The sequence below is a fragment of the Grus americana genome, chromosome 10 (assembly GCF_028858705.1).
Source record: "Grus americana isolate bGruAme1 chromosome 10, bGruAme1.mat, whole genome shotgun sequence".
Classification (NCBI taxonomy): Eukaryota; Metazoa; Chordata; class Aves; order Gruiformes; family Gruidae; genus Grus; species Grus americana.
In genome coordinates this window covers 5,674,317-5,695,862 of record NC_072861.1, presented here as the reverse complement: position 1 = coordinate 5,695,862, position 21,546 = coordinate 5,674,317, and the positions used below count along the sequence as shown (strand labels likewise).

General features: G+C 40.3%; 1 protein-coding gene and 1 long non-coding RNA gene across 5 annotated transcripts in view; one reads left to right on the top strand and one right to left on the bottom strand.

Moving 5' to 3' along the window:
* The window catches only part of VPS13C (vacuolar protein sorting 13 homolog C), a 100,664-nt gene extending 99,750 nt beyond the window's left edge, over positions 1-914 (bottom strand). For 3 of the 4 annotated variants that reach the window (XM_054837112.1, XM_054837113.1, XM_054837114.1), the window contains exon 1: positions 704-914. In XM_054837112.1, the coding sequence (XP_054693087.1) occupies positions 704-803 (100 nt within the window). In that variant the 5' untranslated portion in view covers positions 804-914. The remainder of the gene's footprint in view (positions 1-703) is intronic. The other variant, XM_054837115.1, reaches the window with a different exon arrangement.
* The window catches only part of LOC129210822 (uncharacterized), a 72,159-nt gene continuing 51,423 nt past the window's right edge, over positions 811-21,546 (top strand). Inside the window, exons 1-3 of the long non-coding RNA XR_008578645.1 lie at positions 811-910; positions 3,984-4,080; positions 19,057-19,198. This is a non-coding gene — a long non-coding RNA (uncharacterized LOC129210822). The remainder of the gene's footprint in view (positions 911-3,983; positions 4,081-19,056; positions 19,199-21,546) is intronic.

Here is a 21,546-nt window from a genome sequence, read left to right as displayed (position 1 = left end):
GAGGCCAGCGACGAGCGCCCACGCCTCGCCTGTCGGAGCGACTGCCGCAGCTGGCAAGCTACTCAGGCACCCGCCTCGTATGGAGGGAGACCCTAACTTTGCTCTTGCTCCCCCCACAACCTGCCGGCCTGTAACTGCGCGGGGACCTCGCTCCAGCTCCCCTCACAGGCAGACCTCACAGCCGGCGCCTCCGCCCACCGCCAGGGAGAGCCCACCACGGGGGGGCGCCGCCACCGCGGGCAGCCGCAGCCCCCACAGACCGACCCGATCGGCCGACCGTCCTCACGAGGAGGGAGGGTCACAGGCCAGGGGCGCAGAACTACCGACTGCCCATCACGGGGAGCGAGGCGGGTTCCGAGGCCACAGACTGACTGACCGCCCCTCACGGGGGGCCGCAGCCCACAGACCGCCCGCCCCTCACGGCGGGAAAGGAGACTGGGGTAGGTCCGCGGCCACAGACTGGCCGACAGTCCCTCGCGGAGGGCCGCAGCTCCGCAGCTCACCCTCTCCTCACATGGGGCCGCAAACCCACAGACGGTCCGCCCCTGAAAGGGAACAGTGGTCCCACAGCCCGCCAACCCCTCGCGGAGGACTGCAGCCAACGAGACCCGCTTCCCGCCGCGAGAAAGCACCCGCCCCCGGTGACAGCGGCAGCCCCACGGCACTGCGGAGACAGGGCGGGAGAGGGAAGGGGTTTCCTTACCCCCCCATATGCCCAGCTTGAGCTGAGACTTGTTCAGGTTCTCCACATAGTCGCCCAGGAAGCGGTTCAGCAGATCCGCCACCACCGACTCCAGCACCATGGCGGAGGCGGACCCCACCACACGCCGGGCGCAGCCCACCGGGAGGAGAGAGGAGGGGGCGGCGAGGCGCGGCGTAAACCAGCGCCGGGCGCGTCGCCGGCAGTCAGGTGACGGGGCGGGGCGCGAGCCAGTGCCTGACGGGGCCGGGCGGAGCTGCGCGCCTTTTCGCGACGGGCCCGCGTAGGGCACGAGGGGCCTGTGCCGTGCCAGGCAGGGGGGAGGGCTGGGAGCGGCTGCGCGGCAGTCTTCGGCCACGGACCGACCCGCGGGTGCGTTTCCCGAGGCAAGGGCCGGGGTAGGGGGGCCCCGGGCTGGGAGCGCCGGCGGTGCCTCAGGGCCGCGGAGGCAGACGGGCGCGTGACGGAGGTGGCGGCGGGAGAAGCCGTCGTTGCGGTGGGTGGCGCCCCCGCGCGGCGCCTCCGTCAGGGCGCGGCCGCAGCCAGAGCTCCCCCGGCTCCTCGGGGGCGAGGCGATCGCCGTGGGCTGAGCGCAGCCACGGAAACCTTCCTGTCTCTTACCGGCACCCCATCTCGCCGCCTCACCAGCCCCGGGAAAGGCATGCGGGTTTGACACGAGGCGGGCGGGGAAGGCGCCCGGCCTAGTGCCCCTCAGGCGATTCCCGCCGAAAGTTGTGTCTACACCTGAGGTACGGCCTGGTAGCTGTATATGCAGCCGCTAGGCTTCAATGCCGTGGTGTCATCTTTCCTGTTCAGCTCTTTATTTAGGATATATGTGCATGCTGAATGCAGCCTCCTAGATGAACCCCAGTTCGTGCTGGTTCAGCTGGGATTAGGCGGAACCTGTCTTGTGCTACCGTTCATAAGAAAACTACCATTTCTGTTAGTCTAGCCGTTCAAGTGATGTGAAAACTCACAGGCAGGGCAACACGAGTAAGAATGTCGGTTGTAAAACCCGGGTTTTTTTAGAACTAATAGCACTACAGAGAAAGTCTGGAAGAGCATGCTACTCTGTGTAGTGAACCTGCAGGTAGTGATGTCAACGCTGGAACAAGTGTTTAAATCTCAGGGGGACTAATCTCAAACCAGTTGTGTAAAGTCATTCTGAACTCATAGGAGCTCCGTTATTCATGGAAGAGCAGCACTCTGAAGCTGAAAATGACACATTCGTTCTAAAAATGTGTTCCAGAGGAAGGAAATTTATATTAGCAATAGGATTCAACCTCAAAAATATATGAAAATCCATCAAGACCACATGAACGTTGTCAGACTGTTAACAGGGTGAGACAAGTATCGCTTTAAACAGCATACAAATACATTATGGAGCTTAGCGCAAGAAGATGTTACAAAACCACAGACAGTTTAAGGAGAAGATTTAATTAAACGGATACAGGAAAGGACCATCAGCAACCCTTACCCCTCTGGTTCTGTTACAGCCTGTGTTTCAGGCTTGCAAGCTCCTTCTTGCCATAGTTGAGCTAAATCCAAAGAGCTCTTGCTTGGATCTCTTTTGAGTCTATTTGAACAGTGGACACATACATGAGATCACTCTCATCCAAGTAATGATGTCAAATGCATTTTCAGTTCGTTAAATATGTGATAAACTATAGAGTGCAGTCCAGAGCATGCAAGCAGCGCAAGAAGATTTATTATCTAGCACCTTTTTTTCACATTGTAAGAGACAAATGGCACACCTATACCCCATTACTATACATATACATACATACATACATATTTATGACTACCTTTCCTGCAAGCATTTTTAACATCAAATATTCAATGGATAAGTCAGATCCTTGTGCCACAAGCCCAAAGTTAAGGCCTGCAGTGGCTGTTAAACATGATGGTCCAGATGCAGGTTTGACTGGGGAAGTCATATTACTGAATGCGGGAGAAGCACAGAAATGGAAGGGAGGTTGTTCAGTGGAAAGTCTCTCCTTGCGCTCTTCTATAAGCAGCCACTAGTAATGGCTATGATGTATCAATGCACGCTGGAAGCCTTTTCCCTCCCACCACTGTGGCAGTTCTTGCACAAGTACTATCAGGTGCTTTATTAATAGTCACACTATTGCTCAAAATCATCTGAGCATGGTGCATTCTAGCCCTTTGGCAAAGCTGGTCTATGCCTGAATGTGGATAAATTTGTTTTACGCTGAGTTTTTGTTCTTTATGAAAACTGTGGCAACCCAGAGGTGATTTCAAGGACCATTAAGTCTGTCTCTGCACCTTCAAACTAAACACATTGTGATTCTGACATGAGTACTTTAACAGATGAGATTACAGGGTTTTTATTTGTGGACAGCAGTGAAATAATCTAAAACTATGGAAGAATGAGGCATGCTTTAAATGATGTTAAATGAAGCTATATAAAACCCCAGCATTGACTAGAGCTTCTCTAACAAATCATTAAGTTAGGGAGGGAAGGGGTAGAAGGGAATTGTGAAGCCAGTTACCAACCCACACAACTTCTGTGTGACTGCAGAATTCAACATACCAAGGAGTAATGCCAGGTTGTTTCCTGGAAGACAGGAGTTGTTTATTGCCAGTTGAGCACACTCAGTAAATGGGAACAATGGAGTAAGAAGAGACCAGCTATTATGAAAAGTTTTTACAGTTTTAAGTCAGAGCTGAAAACCAAAATCATCAACCTGAAACTCTTATGTCTCACCATGCGATAAGAACTGTTACCCCCCGAAGACCACTACAATTGTGTGTATCTCTACAGCCAATGTCTCTACACATCTAACTGTATCCGATGTAAGGCCTAGCTACTGACTTAGTAGTAATGTTTGCCACAGATACAAACTTACATTGGAATGTTTCTTTCTTGCCATTACAAGAAGAGGTTACACTGACTCCTAGAATAAAGCAACTCTCTTACAGAAGTGTTTCCTGCAATACCTGAGTGACGAAACATTAATTTTATTGAACGAGCCATATTTCATGCCAATTTTTCTTGTTTTCCAAAAGTCAAATTAATTCCTGACAATTTTTTCAACCTTAAGTAACATGTTAATATAACTTGTTTTCCATAATGCCTTAATGCCACTTAATTGATTTCTGCATATCCTAGTGTTTGAAGTAGAGGAGATAGTTTTAGTCGAAAATTAGTGAATTCTGATTTTACGGTCTATTTAGCTTCAGATAGGATGACAAATTGCTAATGAGCAAAACTATAGAAAATGGCAACTTATATTTTACTTGTTTACTTCTTTTTCTGCAGTGTTGGCAGTTCAAAGCCATTCGTATCATAGGGAAGTGGCAATGCAAGAAAACATGACAGGAAATGGTGAATAGAGCTCCTGCTACCCTTCGGTTAGGTAACAAATTTTCATTTGTTATGGTTTTTAAATAAAATTTTAAAAGACTTTAGCTTACTATGCTTTTGTATATATGAACCACAGCTGAATAACTAAGGTTTGAGCAAAAGTACTGGCTAATCAGTGGCACCTCATGCTCTTAGTGTATGTAAATATAAGACCAATCCTGCAAATCAATGGCATTGAATGTTCTCTGTAGCAATTATACAATATAGCCAGGATAATATATCTATTTTCTACTTCGCTTTTCATAACGGTCATAACAATTTCTGCACAGCAAGCAAGAAAGAAAAGTTAATCACAGCTATAAAGGGTGTTGGAAAACATAAGGAAATAGCTGGTATGTGGTTAAATAATTTCCTAATTGACTAAGGTATTTACCTAAAGAACTTGAAGAACTCTGTGAATTTTTAAAATCATCTTGTTTGTTATAGCATGCATTTGAGTAAATGAAATTTCTACTGCTCTTTACAAACATGCTTTCCTAACATAAATATATGACATAGTGGATCAAAAACTTACTCCCAAAATAATGTGGTTTCACCTGGAAAAGAACCCCAGCAAGCCATGTCTGTGTCATATATCCTGTTTCAGTAAAACCTACATAGATTATAAAAAATAAAAGGAAAATGGAACAGAATTAAGAATGGAAAAACTGTGAAGGCTGCAGTTTTAATAGGCATTTTATCAACCACGTGTACTCTAAGTACTGAGATATTACTTGAAAATAAAGATACATATTTTTGCACCTTTATTAGCAAACAATCCTTTGGTAGTCTTCCTGAGCCTCCCTTGTAGATAGGATACCACTTAAAAATGACATTAACACAACTCTGGTATGTACCATTCCTTGTGTGTTCTCAAAAGGTAAGCAGTCCAAAATGAGAGGAAGGGGAAACAACCGCCCAAAAAAACTCATACTCAATTATATGACGTGTGAGTTCTGTATCAAGAAGAACAGGCACAGGACAAACAGAAATTTTGGTATTTGCTTACCATTCATTGAATACACAGATAATGTTAATTCGCCTTAGGGGAAAACCCATGCATTCTACACATTTTTTTTAAATACCAACATTGAATAGACATGACTGGTTTGATAAATATGAATGGAATCAGTACTTTCACTCAGCTGAAAGTAAAAAACCCCAACATGTTCTGGTTGATGTATAGAGGTTCCTTGCGTATTATTGAAGCGCTTCATTAAGTAAGAGGATTTGAGGGCTCCATCACTGCTTAATAATTTACTAAAAAGAAAACATAAATACGACACTGTAACACTTAACTTTGTGGTTTTGCTATTTATGTGGCAAGATTTGCTGAAACCTCTTAGGGAAGCCTTTACCAAAAATGAAGCCTAAAAAACCCAGGAAATCTGCATTGAAAGAATCAGTTAAAGCTTCAGTTTTACGAACAGAAATACACATTGCAACAACAAATACTTGTTTAGTGTTGCCTGTTACACAATCTTGCACGCATAAATAAATAATAGGCACAGCAATTCTAATGCTAATCTGAGGTGGGTACACGGATTGATAGCTCAATAACCAAGCTTTCTTCTCCTATTTTACTGCATTAATATTACAAAATTTCCAGCTCCTACTGTCTGACTGCTGGCAAGTGAACAGATGGTAAATTTCATCCACTATACCTCACTAAACAGAGTGTATGCCTATTAGCAGTTGGGAAATCAGCCAGATAATGTGTCATCAACTCTCATCACAAAGCCTACAGACATGAGAGGACTTTGTGACTGGTTAGATCAGGTTGCCAAGAGCCATGTTTGGACAAGTTTTGAAAATCTCTGAAACTGGTTATGCCACAGCCTCTCTGAGCAACCTGTTCCTTACCCACTCTGATTATGAGGGGTGTTTTATTCCTTTTAGCTATTGAGAATTTCCCTTGCTGCAATTTTTGTTTGTTACACTCTCAGAAGTAACTATATATTTAAGGCACATACTTTTGGACTTAACAGGTGGAAGAGATAAGTGTTGAGGATTTTGCCATATTGCCTTTTGTAAAGAAAAGTTCAGTATTCTGCAGAAATATTAGCATTTGATATTGGGTTTAATTTTTATTTACTTTTCCATTTAAAATTTTTGTAGTAACTTCATTTTTCACTGTTTTTAAGCTTGTTTCTAAGTAGTCCACAGGAGATTTCAGGAATGCTGAATGCATTTGGAGAAAATAAAGGAAAACAAAAGATGTCTCAACAATTATGTCAAATACTAAAATAAGCACTCACGTTACAAGAATTAGAGTAGCAAAATAGTTAGAATAACTGCTAGTACTTAGCAGTTAGAAAACTGCTAAGTAGTAATTATTAAGATCACCCTTAGACATTTTTGCAACACTTACCTCAATTATGTTAGCAATAAGTAAACCCAGCAGTTTAGGATATATTAAGATGTCTGAAGCACTAAGAAGATGCCAACACATAGCAATTCGCTTTCCCTTTTCCCCTGTGACAGCTGGAGACTCTCAGCTCTCAGTGGAGAGCCTTGAAGAACTCACAGCTGCAAAGAGCCGTGATACTGTTTCAGTGTGTGTCCTCTCTCTCTCTGTGATGGAAGAATAAAATAGAAAAGACTTCTCAGGCATCAGTATGTAAGAACTAAGTGGTACGCAAATGGAAGAGTGTCAGTGTATGACGCCAGTGTTAATTTCAACTACTAACACCAAGGCACAGCCATTTTACAAAGGGAGAAAGTTTATTCACAAAAATAACTTCAATCATCTGGAGAAACCCCAGTTTTTAAGCCCGATATGTTGTCTAAATTCTAACACAACGATTATATTTTTCCCCTATAAAAATGCCACATCTTTCTAAACAAATACATGTGCACCCTTTCCCATTATCCTCCAAGACAAACCTTGCAGAAAATTGTCCTCACTGCCTACTGTGAACAAGTTTTTAGAGAAATCTAGATAAAAAATGGCATTCCCACTGACTGTTCTTTGTTAAAAGCCTAGACCCAAAGCTGTTCATAGATTTCATGTGATTACAAAAAACGTAGTATAGATACCACATGATAAGAAATAATGCTGTATCCACAAATGAGAATAGCTCCACAGACAATCTGACTATGACAGGTGGATTTCAAGAATCATTTCCTTTACCTACTGCACCTTATCTGCATCTACGAGATTTATTAATTAGAATCTGCATTTCTGCATGAAATTTCTAAGCCAAGAGGCTTAGTCTATCTGATCAGTATCGAACACATGCATGTCATACCAACTGAGATTTGAAATATAAATTACATTGCTATCTTTTATCCTGAGCCAAGGAATCTTCAAAAAACAGCTAAGTTCTATCATAAGAAGAATCTAACTTAATTTTTCATTGAGGGCTTTATTTGGTGGTATTTCTGAGACTCATAGCTATTTTTCTTCAGTGATGTGCTGTGAAGATGAAAAAGCCACTAGCTATCTAAGAAAATTGGTTGAAATTAAAATGCATTTGTTCTAATTAATATGTTGCCTTTGAGTGGGGAAGGAAGCAATAATAGTCTAGTCTGGACCAAACACATTTGCTTTTAAATTATAAGTGTAATTTCAGTCACTTGATAAGAACTTGAACTTATTCATTGTGAAAGCACATGTGAATATCTATTAATCCAAAACCAGGCCATTTCACTTGCTAAAAATTTCAGTCATTTGCACATTCACTTGGATGTTCGAACAGTCCTCCAGCAAAACCCACTAAGTTGTAAATGATAAAATTGTTCAAGATAAATTTTCTGAGTGGCTTTTCTGGAGAAGTACTGACTGATATTGAAGAAATGGGATGCTGAAAGGTAGCACAATCACTTATTCATTATCAGCCAAAGTTTGATTTAGAAATAATTTAGAACAGTAAGACCTTGCGTAATTACTGTTTATTAACAGAGTTAGTGAATTCCCAGATATGGAGGTCAGTCTTTAAATAATATAGTAAAAAAAAAAAAATTCAAATGTCCCACTTACTATGAACAAAAAAAATAAAATATCAACAGTCAGAGTTTCTTTCTTCTCACAGAAGTCACCCTTACTCCAGACATTGCTGAATTACACAGTGATACCTTTAGTAAAAATAAAAAACAAACACAAAAAAATCTAAGGAACAGGAAATACAAAATGTTTACTGTCACCTACTTTTTACAGTATCTAGTTATAAGATGCCCTACAATTTTCAAAATCTTAGTGGAGGCTGAAAACATTAGTATAGGGTACCTTATTTGCGAATGCATTATGCCAACTGCAGTCAGCCAGGAGGTCACCTAGCAAAGCCACCACTTTAATCACAGGAAGAACTCTGGGAAAGAAAAATTAAAAAAATCTCTGAATAAAGATGGGCTAACTGCTTCCAAAAGAAATGTTAAACAGCAAGTATTATTCCAAAGAGCTATTGTCTTCAAATGTTCCTTCTTAGCAATATTTGTGTCTCATGGCAATGCATGTACATTACATAACAAAACAAACGACATGTGTGATTCCTTTGTCTCTCGTATAAGTTTAAAACTGTATTAACTCTGTTAGAATCAATATAGGTACAATATACAAAATCAACACGTGTTAAGAATTATTTCCAGCATTTTCTGTGTCACAATATTCTTCTCAGCAAGTTGTGGCTCAGACATCTTGATGTTTACCAAAATGTGTAAGACAAAAATATACATCAATTAGGATCGAAGAGTCAGGAAAAAACAAATGCAGTGTGTAACTTTTATTCATTTCACGTTATCCAAAAAACACAAAGCAATACAAACCCCTTTCTTGTATGTTCCTGAATTGTAGGGGAGTGGAGCTTTGCAACATTTGCAAGACTTCAGAAAAGGCTTTCAAGACACATAAAAGTGTCTATAACATAATGTCTGAAGAGCTAATGAGAAATCCCTTTTCTATAAAGTAGGGACTCCTCATATCCAGATGGCATGTACTCGATAGCTGTGGTACCAGTATTATCAGATGTAGCATGAGTACACTTGGGAAATACCTAAAACAACAGTTCAAGGGATCACAAGTTTTCATAAACTGTATCACAGTCTGAAATGATTGCCATGTGGGGCTCAGTTCCTTCCACTGAAAACCCCACGTTCATTTTCTAACATTTGCTTTCTGTGCATATTTCATCATCTGTAATGTACGCAAATGTCAAATTTTGGAAATTCTGACTTTTTCATATTTTGTTGCACAGTATGAATTACATTTATCACCAAAAAAAAACCCCAAAAAACCCACAAACCTATGTGCCGTATACAGTTAACATGAGTAACAGGCATCTAGGTCAAAGCACTTGCTATTAACCTAAAAATGAGTAGTTCCACCACAAGGCCCTAATTGTTTCACTGTACTCTGACCATTGGTGTAGATATATCAATACTGTTTTATAAAGTCCAAGGAAAAGAAAAGCAAACCAACCTTTAATAAAACCCACGTCAAGTGGCAAGCCCTGGCTTGGAACTTCCAGACATGATAAATCATTGGGAACAAGGCTAAGGTGGGACTTGCAGCACGTTCCTGTAGCAGGCAATGCATTCTGCAGAGAAGCAACTGAGTCTGTGCACTATCAGGAAAATATGTTCTTACCTTCTTATTTTCTGCAACAGAATTTGAGAGTTGTCCATCATCACAACACAAAATAAGAGTCTCACAGTAAGGCTACCTGGAGGCTTACCTCTGTGTTCCTTTCAAATTATATAAGTTGGAAAAGGATCTCCTTCCAGAAGCAGACTCCAAAAGAACTAGAATTAGGCACTATCTAAAAAAAATTGTTCATTGGCAATAGAAATTAATTGAATTTTTTATATTTTTCATTTCATTCTAAAAGGCTTTTTAAAAATTAGCATGGCAATCAACAGTAATTAAATTATTGCTGCAATTTTTTGATAGTGACAATCAAATTAGTGTCACGAGAAAAACTTATATATATTCCTCTATGTGCTAAGAGAAACCTGTCAAGTAACCCTCACCATTTCACTTTACCTATTCAAAGGAAACTTAGATTCACAGAATGATTACAGGTTGGAAAGGATCTCTGGAAACATCTAGTCTTACTTCCTGCTCAGTGCGGGACTAACTTCAAAGTGAAATAAGGTTTCTTCAGGCCTTGTCGAGTCCAGTTTCAAAAGTCACCAGGGTCAGAGATTGCACAGTGCCTCTGAGCTACCTGTTCCAGTGTCGACCACTCTCACTGTGGAAGTTCTCCTTATATCCACTTGAAACTTCACTTCATTCCATCCATAATTAACTTCACTAGTTAGATATTATTTGGGTTTAGATTCTATTTATTTACTATTTTGTTCAAATTCACTAACTCTAAAAATCAGATGTGGAGATGTGTCTCAGTTATCCAATGCTGAATTCCACTTCCCTCCACACCATTAGTCACCACTTGTAATTAGGTACAGTAACAGGTAATTTCCCTCTGTCCCAGGCTGCAAGGACGCACCTTTCCCTGGGGGGTAGTTTTCTCCCTGTACCGTAGGAGTGTGCTGACGTGATGCCTGTACAGTCTTAGCAAGGCATCAGGTCTGGTGAATTTGCTAAAGGAAGGTTTTTCCTGCAGGAATAGAGCTGGAAAAGAGCGATGATATATAAGTAGTTAAGAATATAGTTACCATAAGGAAAGAACGGGTATTAAGCATTTAGAGCAATAGCAGAAAGTCCGATGTGATAATACAAGTTGCTAGTCAGAGACTGCTAGATTGTTAAATTAAAGACACTACTAGAAGATTTTGCTTCTACAGTTTCATTCAGCAAAGCTATTTTTAATACCATACATTGATTGTATCCATGTTTATAACAATGCAGGTAACTTCTTTGATCCTATTACTTTATTATGTTAACTAATCAAGTAGAAATTTGGGCTCAGATACCCGTTTGTTGAAATGTCCCCAAAAATTTTGAAAATGTAGCCCTTGATGACTTGATTATGAAAATACACTGAGCCTAGCCATTATAATGCTCCTAAAAAGGGACTGTTTACTGGAAAGCTTGTCTGGTTTTGGAGACAGAGGGGATTTATAGACCTACCAAGACTCTGCATTTGATATTTCTCATTGTGTAAAGGGGCACAATTTCACCAAAATGTCTTCAAATTCTGCAAGCAGAAGCCAACAGCAACAAAAAGTGCTAGTTACGCAACATGATAAATTCAGTTAGGTCATTCTACATGAAAAGGGGAAGGATATGAGCTGATCCTCCCATATTTCTATGTGATGATCTAGTTCTAACAACAGGGAAGGAAGGACAGGCAAGCAAGAGGGACAAGGAGGGATAGGAGAAAAGAAGGGCGGGGGGGGGGAAGAAAGAAAAATCAAAAAAAAAAAATTTCCATTCAAGAAAAAGAAGGTTTCCATATTAGTTGCTCCTGGTGCTCCATAGTATCTGCCTGTGCCTTTATTTTTTAGTTCTTCTCAACTGATAGGGGATACTGAGCAGCTCAAGCCTGATTTTAAGAGCAAAAGCCTGCCTCAACTTTCACTCTTATATTTGGCCTTCCCCTCTTCTCTACAACTTGGTATTCTTTGGCTTCTTCTGACATTCAGATACTTAAAGTTGTAGCCAAGAATTGCAACTTTTTTACCCCATAAGCAAGGCAACAGTCCTGCACTTTCACCACCCAAATAGCAGATCGATATAAATATTGACACTGCTTTAGTCAAATCTAGACTTCATTTCCACTGGAAACTTTAATAGTGAAAGTTCATAAAATTGTTGTGGATGTCAAGTTTAACACTCGGATTGTGCTAAATCCAAAGTTTTTCAATGCCGTAATATAACTGTGCCAAAACGGAAAGCAGGACTAGAGTGTCATGGTATTAAGCTGTCACCACTTTTCATTTTTCCATAGAACATAAGAGCATCCTTCAGTGAATGATTACAGAAGAAAAAATGTGTGTGACATGGTACAACAGTTTTCATTTGCAAAAGGGATATGATATATTCTTGTCTTGCAGGTATACATGTTAATAAAATCACTCAATTCCACATGAATATTTGTAAAATGGTTTCAAATGCCTGTGATCTTCAGAAAGTACTGAGGTCAGCTGCTGAAACTCTTGCCTCTTTCTGACACCTAAAGACATGCAACTAAACCCAAATGAACCTAAAATCACTAATTTTTTCCTGACTGCTGAGGCCATATAATCAGCAAATTTGTAGGTGTAAAGGCAGAATGCAAAAATTGTAACAACTCCAAGAATTTGAAGACAGACACAATTCCACTATCTTTTGCAAGAGTTCTGCTGTAAAAGTCAGGAATGTTCAAGAAGAGAAAAAAACTTCATTTCCAGGTCATGGAGTTGGCGTGTGCCAGGTAAAACTAACCAGCTATGCTTTGTCTTTTGCTTCCCAAAAGCCTGTGGACTTTCTTATATTGCTGCACATGTTGTTAAGACTGTCTTCACCTCTCATGAGACTGCTTGATGACCTCACCCAGGGATCTGTAGCTGCAGTGTGACCAAGCCACATGCCAGCACAATGTGTCTGGAACAGGAACAGTGTTTCCTTGCCCTGGGGCCAACAAGGGAAACGTTTCACTATACAAGAACTGTCAGACATTATAAACTGTAGTAGAATAGCTAAATCTTCTGAGAGCTGACATCATTTAAAAAGAGGACATGGACTGGAGGAGTGGGCAACCAGATACGGAGGAGACTGTGGACAATGTAAATACAGGCCAAACTCTAAAGGAAAGCCTTACTTCAATTTTTATTAAGATAGGGATGTGCAGCAGAATGACATTAGGGTACCTAAGGTGGCATGTATAGAAAAGTAGAAATCACAGCTTTTCAGAAGGAGCCTAGACATGAGCTGTTCCTGGTGATCTCCATGACAGAATATTGAAAGAGTCAGAACAAAAGAAATGTAAGTCTGGCAGCAATGATTTTTAATTATGCTGTCAGTTCAAATGTGAATCTCAGAACAACAAGTATAGTACAAAAATGCCAGGGTAAAAGTGATATAAGTAGATACAATGCCTGTAGAACTGGCAACAGCTCTAAGGAATCTCTCACACAGATTATGTCAAATTGCATTCTATGGTGCCCAGGTTACGTGGCTGGCAAGTTCCAGCAGGAGGAATAGCACTTGATCTTACCTCTGTCAGGGGAGGTGATACCCTGCAACAGACTGGTGCCTGGCTGGCTGAGCACCTCTGTCTCTGGTTTAGGTTCAAATTACTCCTCCTGTTTAACTCATCTGTTTGATTTAGTCAGGAATAAAGTTGAGGAGGAACCCCCAAACAGTAGTTAACAGCACTACCTCTCACAACCCCTCCACATCAATTAAAATGCAAACTCAGTCCTACTTGGGTGCGTTGTTCACCCTCCAGCACTACAAGCTATGCAGGCCCTAGGTTAGAACATAGCCCTGGCTTAGGATATGAGTGGATGGGAGCTAGTGAAGAAACTCTAGGCTGAGGATGCAGTGTAGATATCCGAAGAAATTAAGCCTGAGTCCCCAGAGTGGAATAATTTGCAACATAAATTTATCAAAAGTAGATTATGTCTTACCGGTTTCTATCTTTCTTTGACTGGACAAGTAGCTCCACAGACCAGAAGAGTTCAGTAGAGCTAGTCTAGGTAAATATAAGCAATGCATTTGATACAGTACCCAGTGGCAAATCACTATTTTTTAAATATTATTTAAAGTTTGATTATACTTAATTATAAATTATATTATAAAGTTTGATTATATTTAAATTACTTTAAAATCATTGCATTAAAATAGGACAAGAATACATATGAGTATAAAGTAGATAAAGGGGAGATTTTAACAGGTTGTGTTCAAAGAGAAATTGTGAAGATGGAAAAAGAATCCATCACATAAATGATAGTTTTTCATAATAACAGTGTTCCTCATGGATTGCTGTTGATGTCCACTATACTTAACATTTAATAGTAGGGAGAGCTAAAGTTCCAGAACAACCTGGGTACTTAGGAAATTTGCAGATAAGCCAAAGCTGGATAGTATGACCAATATCGGTAATGGCTACTTTATCAGTCAGGAAGGATTAGACGACAATGTAGTCTAGGCAGATTGATGTCCTATCTGTACAGAATCTAATTATCAAATACACTAGTGCTAACCTGGGTGCTCATCACTGATCCCAATGGTCGTTATAAGAAAGAGCGTGCCAAATGACAGCATCTCCCAGAGCTCTGCCTCAGTGGTCCCAAAAAGACCATACACACAACAGCCTCTGCTCCCCTCCATTAACCACTGGAGTCAGTCCCTTGGTGTGGGGCAAAGCCAGCTGTCATGTTTCCTCTTTATTATGTGCCTTCAGCATCAAACTACATCACCCTGGCCAGAGAAAACCCAGGGAAACCATTCCCTACTGCTCTGTTCCCTACCTTCGCCCTTCTCAGCAAAGGGGCTCCTTATTTGTTACAGGTCTACAAACTAGTGCCACTTCCTTTTCCTCATCCTTCATTACTGTATGAATAAAAAGGTTTCTACAAAGAGAAAGAAAGAAAAAAAAAAACCAAACACCAAAGAATCAAGTTCTTTGGCAGCATCTGATTCAAGTCAATTTTTTGGCTGTTATAGCTGTATCCCAGTCTTCCTGATTTCTTAGGGAAGTAAAAAGGGAATTGCCCCCACAGCCTCTTACATCCTGCTTAGGAAGCAGTCAAGACAACCTGGCCTAGACTACATAATTTGTTAACTAGTTGTAGAAAATATTGGGAAACACAAACCCTTCATTTTCAGCATATTCCACAACCCTAAACACCAGCATTCAATAATAAAGCTATTTATAGATTTAGCCTCATTTCATAAGTTTGCCTTTCTCATGAAACATTAACCCTCTGAACAGTCAGCATACGTGACTTGGAAAGGCTGAAGCTTATGGATACAAATTGTATTTTAAGTTGTTGTATGTATTGTAAGCTGTCCCTTATCAGAAGGAAGTAAAAGCTATTTAATAATACCTAATAAAAATAGTAGCATAGCAACTACCATTTACAGGTGATTGGGTTTTTTTTAGGTGAAGGGTTGTTCTTGGCAGATGAGAAAGAAATTAAGAGCCTTTGCTTACCGTGTTTCTATGTTTTTTATTTTTGACAGCAATGAACCGTATGATATGCATTTTTTCCCTGTTGTTACTATAACAAAGCAGCACTCTGTTAGATATTAAACATGTACACAAATTAAGCACTCACATGCTGTACTGCAGGAGTCTGTCCATATCAAACTGTTTGAATGACAAATCTCTTTGTGTATGCATTTTAAGAATACAAAGTAGCAATCCTGAACTACAAACACATATCAAGAGCCCTGTTACCTTACACGTTATACCAAATCCCAGTCACATGAATGGGTTAACTGCATGGGCACAGGGATCAATCTAAATTCCACTGCTAGATCAAAAACCTCTCATGTTCAAACAATCTCTGTTTTAATCGCAGTTTAAAAATAATTTAGAATACCAAACTTAATGTTTTTGCTCCAGCTGAAACCTCTAAATGGTAATCTCCAGCACATCTTGTAGCCTGCCTGCCTTTATTCAACTCATTCACCTTTATATAATACCACATTCTGTCCTGGCTAGATACGTGTTTTGTCCCAACATTAAACTTTTCTCCTGTAACTCTGAGAAGCAGACAGTCCTTGTCATTTCTTTTTTTTTTTTTTTTTTTTATTTTCTGTCCTCTAAAATGCACAGGATAAGATCTACACTGGGTTTAAATTAGACACTCATTTGTTTCAAAAGCATATTCCTCATTAAATGGGAAGCAATTAGTAAGAATAGAACAGCCAGTCCTCACTTTAAAAAACAAGGACTGACAAACACGGAAGATATCTCCTGATTCCCTGAATTGATGAAAAATGTCTTGTGCTCTCTTATAGAGAAGCTGGAGTCAGCATGGCGATGCACAGCTTCCCAGCAAAATTCAACTTGTGAGCTGGCAAACTCCTTGGTGAGACAGTGCTCTCCGATGATGACCAAGGCAGCTGAGAACACATAAGTAGGGTACAATTGCCCACATAACACACATTCTCTGTACTTTGTCTGTTTTCACTCTATGAGAGGAGAGATGATATGAGCACAACAAATACTTGCCGGTACAGCAACTAGCAGACCAGGTTCTATATTCAGCATTTTAGTATAACAGCATAAGAGTAACACGCAAACCATGTCTGTGGTGTTGAAACTGCCTGGCTTGCAATGAGATTTCTTCCCTGCAGAGGCTGTGGGGCCTGTGAAACTGATAGCTGCTATCAGAAAATTCCCACAGGTAAAACTGGGAGCTTGAGATTTTTATGTACAAAGTACAGAGCCAGTGAGTATACGTAGCTTTGCTGAGCTGAATTTTGCTAGCATCCTACTGGAACCCACCTCCAGTCTCTAACAGAGTTTATAAAGATCCTTCCACTATCCTCAACTTCATATGAACACTCTATGTATACCTCTGTCATTAAAATAGTCAAATCTGAAAATGACACTACTTATCTTGAGAACAAGAAAAATATTTGAAATCAGTGGAGTCATAACCATTTCCATGACACAACGATTTGGCCCATAACCACATGAAATTTTATTTGCTTTGAGAACATAGAATTTTGGGAAGAGACATTTATATTTGAAACACTCTCCAAGGTAGAGATTTCCAGAAGTAAAGAAAAATGTTCCTTGGCACCTAGGTAACTTAAGGTAGTAGGCACTGAAGCTTCCTGTCACCCAAACCCTTGAACTCCAGCTGGCATTTGGCAACATAGGTATTGTCTGATAGAACTAACATCATGTGATTTTTGATTTGATTATAAGAAGACAATCTGTAGGAACAGACGTATTTCTTGCCTAATGCCCTCAGTCAGCTGCTTTTACCACTGAGGTAAAAGTTATGCAGGAAGGAAAACACTGAGCAGATGGGTATATTTACTAGGGAGTTAAACTGTGTGCAGAAGCACCACTTACAATATTTCTGGGAATTGGTGTAGTCAGGAAAGGATAAAAGCATATTATAATTAATAATGGCATCAGTCAGCTCAATCATAAATTAGTTTTTCGGGCTGCGATTGGAAAAATAATTTTTTCCCAATTTTTATCTTTCATAGTTAATGCTATTAAGCTGTGTAAAAATACATATTTTCACTTACAAAATATTTTGAAAAAAAACCCTTCTTTTTACTGAATAATTAAGAAGCACTAAGAATATATAACTATACAATGTTAGACTATGATCTAAAATAGGTCAAACTCCAAAATACAACCCATTTGTATACTGTAAAGACAAGAGATGGCAACCTAGAAGGATATACTTCCAACATCTTAGAACATTTTTTTTTTCTTATAAGAGAAAATGAGTGTTCAGATTGCCCAGAGATTGGAAAACTTAAGTGGATGCAGAAGAATTATCTTGAAAAATATATTTGACACATATGTTATTATATGTTCTCAGATGAAATAATAAGAAACCTCCAACTTTCCAGTTGTATGATTCTCAGCACCTGGCCTAAAAAAAAAGATAGATGGATCCTTTATGAGATTTTCTTCTTTAGCATAGAGTGATGAAGATCAGCTCTGAACAGGACAACAGTTTAAAGATTTCCCACTTGAAGAGGACTGGGTCACAGAGATTGTGTCCGCAGTGCACAGCTGACTTGACTATCAGCCAGTGCAGAAGATCAGACAGTACTGGTTTGCAGAGAAACTCCATAATTAGCTGAAAAGCAAACCCCAGCTCATAATCCTATTGTTTAAATTGAGGTCAAAAAAGAGCTGTCTGAAAGTAGGCCATATTGACCTACTTTTGTTAGTCCTGAGGCTGGTCCAGAAATTAACCTTCTTGCAAACCCCTTGGCAAGCTTTGTGCTCATATGGGTAAAGGCAAGTAATAACTAAGGAGGGTAAACAATAGTTCTGCAACTGCAATGACGTTTTCAGGAGAAAGTGTTGAAGCAGAAAACTGCTTAGATCTCTGTAGTTCCTTAAGACTAGCTAAATAGGCTTTATCCTCTCTTCCAGGCAATGTCCTTTGTTCAGTGAATCCTGGCACTGGCAGTCCCCAGGTTGCTAAAGCCCTCTATCACAGATAGGCCTTTACCAAAAGGAAACAACTCCTCTTTCAAACACCTGATGCAAAATTAACAAATATCAATTCTTCTCTTCGTTGGGCACACAGTTTGATTACACGCTGTACTAGCTTTACGACTTCATAAACTGGTGAACTAAGCCAATATAATTGGTAACACATGATCTAATCTCAACTGTCATTTTGGTTTGATTATAATATTGTTCATGTCAAGTTTACAGTAGTTGAGCCTATGTGATGTGCTTCTGTGATGTTAATATTTACCTTTCTCATTTAAAATAATAAAATAAGAAAAAGCACACAGAACTAAATTATGCCTTCATATTTAATAGCCCTTTGTGGGTCTTTCACGAAACACAAGTTAGGCCTTTCAAAACCAGAGGCCTTTATTAGAGTATGTCACCCCCTGTCAGGAAAGATGAATTAAAATGTATCTACTAGCATGATTAGAGGACAGGTCTCCTCTTCTTACAGGAGAGGAACAGAACTTGGCTTGATTAGCCTAGCAAACTGAAGGATGATAGGGATACAGCTTTTCTTCATAGCTATCACAAATGTTATAGAGGGAGAAGAGCTAGTGAGGCCAATGCTGGCAGAGATTGACCCTGGTTGAAGATAAGGAGCATACTTATCCAGAGAGTGAGCTTCTGGACAAGCTTTATAACAGGACAAGACCTAGAAACCTGCAAAAATGGGAGCACTCAACAACCCAGCTCCAATTTTTTACATTTCTGGTGTTTCTGAAGAACAGTTTCTCTTTACCAATGTATTTTTCCTCTATTGATTATGTCTGTGTTGTACACCTGGTAATCTGATTTGCAATTTTTACAGCTGGAAATACCAGATAAATTGCCATGCTTTTTAATTAACTTGAATTAAAAATTTAAAAAGTTTTGCTCTGTGACAAAGAAAGATTAAAAACTGTTTGTTTTCATTTGTTTTTCCCCAGGAAAAGGGAAGGCTTTTATGAAAGAAAGAGAGTATTTCCTGAATGATTCAAGTGTATAGCACATGACGTAATTCATAAGTGCAATTTATTAACGTTCCTCTTACCCTGAAGCTTGGCAGGAACTGTACTTCACTGGCAATTGGTAAGAAATGTGCAACTGCTATGAATGGAACAAGTTCCTTTAAAAAGAGGCAGTGTTTAGACTAACCAGTGAGTAAGATTTTTAAGTGGCATGAGTAAGTGAAGTAAAAGTAAGATATTTTTACATGTTGTCAATATAGAAGGATGACCACAAGTGCCAGATGTGCTAACTGTTTTTGGCCAAAGAGCACAGGCACAGAATAGCCATGAGGTATGACAGAAAATGGAACATGGTAAATCCAGGCAATCTGCTGTCCAGTCTTCCAGCCATCAGCAGAGCACTGAGAATTGAGTGATCCTGACCATTTCATATAGTTCAGTTTATGGATACGTTTGAAAAGTTAGTGCCTCTGGACACTACCATTTGAGACAGTTCCTCTGACCAAGTCCCTGTAAAGAAAGACCCCATGCAGGACTCTCCTCTACCTCCTCCTCCACTATACAGCCTGACCCCTTTGTAGGCGTTTTTGATATAACCTTTTATTTCATGAGCCATCTTGTATATACCATTTCCTCAATGAAGTCTGTAGACCCTCTGACAGGTTTTTTATTTTAGATGCATTTGCGGGGGGGGGGGTTATTAGTTCTTATGTCTTCCTTTTTGGGGGAAGTTAATTTGAAAACCAGAGCTTATTCTTGTCTCTGTTTTTCTGATTTGAATGTGATTTTTCTGGAGGATGTTTGTTCACTTTGACAAGGCTCCCTTTCCTGTTTAGCCATACCACTTTCTTTGTGATTTGATCCTTTTGAAAGCATGTTAGATAGGGGTACATACATCCAAGTCTCTGATAAGAGTTCTTTTAATGCCCTCTGCACAGCTTAAATTAAATTTCCTTTTAGCCAGCCTCCTCATTTGTCTGCCATTATGTATTATTGTAGTGAATCTGTTCTTTCCTCCTACAAGGTTGATGTTTGAGCACATGAGGGTCTCTACTGCAGATCACAACTATTCATTCATTGTTATGGATCTTACACACTGGTCAGGAGTATGCCAGGACTGACTTCTCATGCTGTAGGTCTCTGGCTACTTGAAGAACGAAGCAATTATTCTGCCCGGTGTCCCAGCATGGCATTTACTTAATATGTCCCAGCAGTTTGAGTTTCTCAGTCTCACATCTGTTATCATTTCATGGTCACCATTCAGATTTTATGAGATGATATTACCTCAACTGCCCTCACTCCAAGCATAGCATTTCAATTCATAGGATTTCAGTGCTGATATACTTAGCATTAAAAAAAACCAAAACAAGCCACAAACAACAACAAAAAAACAACACACAAAACAAAACAAAAAAACCCTCCAAAACACCCCACAAGACTTATCAGTTTTTACAACATAAAACTAGAGTTTGAAATACTTGGCATAGACTCTTCTTACATACTTATCAATACCCAACAGATTTGTAACATCCTCTGATTGCCTTTTCTTCACTGTGAGCTCAGGTTTGTCCCTAAGTTGCAGTGCTTAGCCATGGAAACTTTTTGTTCTGTGCTGCATCAGGAATGCTGGATGTGCATTTTCCTGGAAGATAGTTATAATTAACTCTTTTGCTAAACCAAACAGAAACTGTCCAGCACCGGAGGTTTTTTTAGACCTTGATAAATAGGACAGCCTCACTATTAGACAATTGAGATAATTAATTTTGGCCATCACTAATGATGCTCCAAAATGGTCTCTGTGCACTCATACCTAAGCCAAGCTATGGGCTCTTAGCTCTGTGCCAGCACACCAGTGTCGGGGGGGGGCGGGGGGGGGGGGGGTAGTGCCAGATTTCCCAGACCGACCTGCTCAGGACACAGCCATGGAAATGCAGACTTCACAGCAGTGCCTCCACTGTCACCCTCCTCCTCTTGGCTCTGCTTGCCATAATCTCAGGCTCTGTTTTGCACAGCACAGCAGCATAATCCTCACTCGGGCTTTTGAGAAAATTGCTAAATTGTGAGAAAGAGCTGTGAGGCAGTATGTCAGCTGGAGCAGGACAAAATAAGAAAGACAAAAGTCACAGGCAGAGGCAAGATTGTTGAGATGGTGAAGGTCACTTCCTGGAAAGGCATAAAGCCCTAAGGAAAAACCAGGCAATCAAAGATGGCAACTCAGCAACTCTGAGGGTGAGCCTGTCCCTGGGAACACAGGAGGCTCACAGTCCCCCCGCCCCCTCACTGCCAGCTCTCCTTAGCCTGGGAACTTGGTAGTCCCACCTATCAAATATGTGCATAAGGCAACAAATAATTGCTTTATACCTTGAAGGTGTGTATATCCTGCTTGCAGCATCTCTTTGTATGCACTAAGAGTTGCCAAAGCCAAATGACATAGAGGAGGAAGAGGGCACCTCCAGCATGCCAAAAACA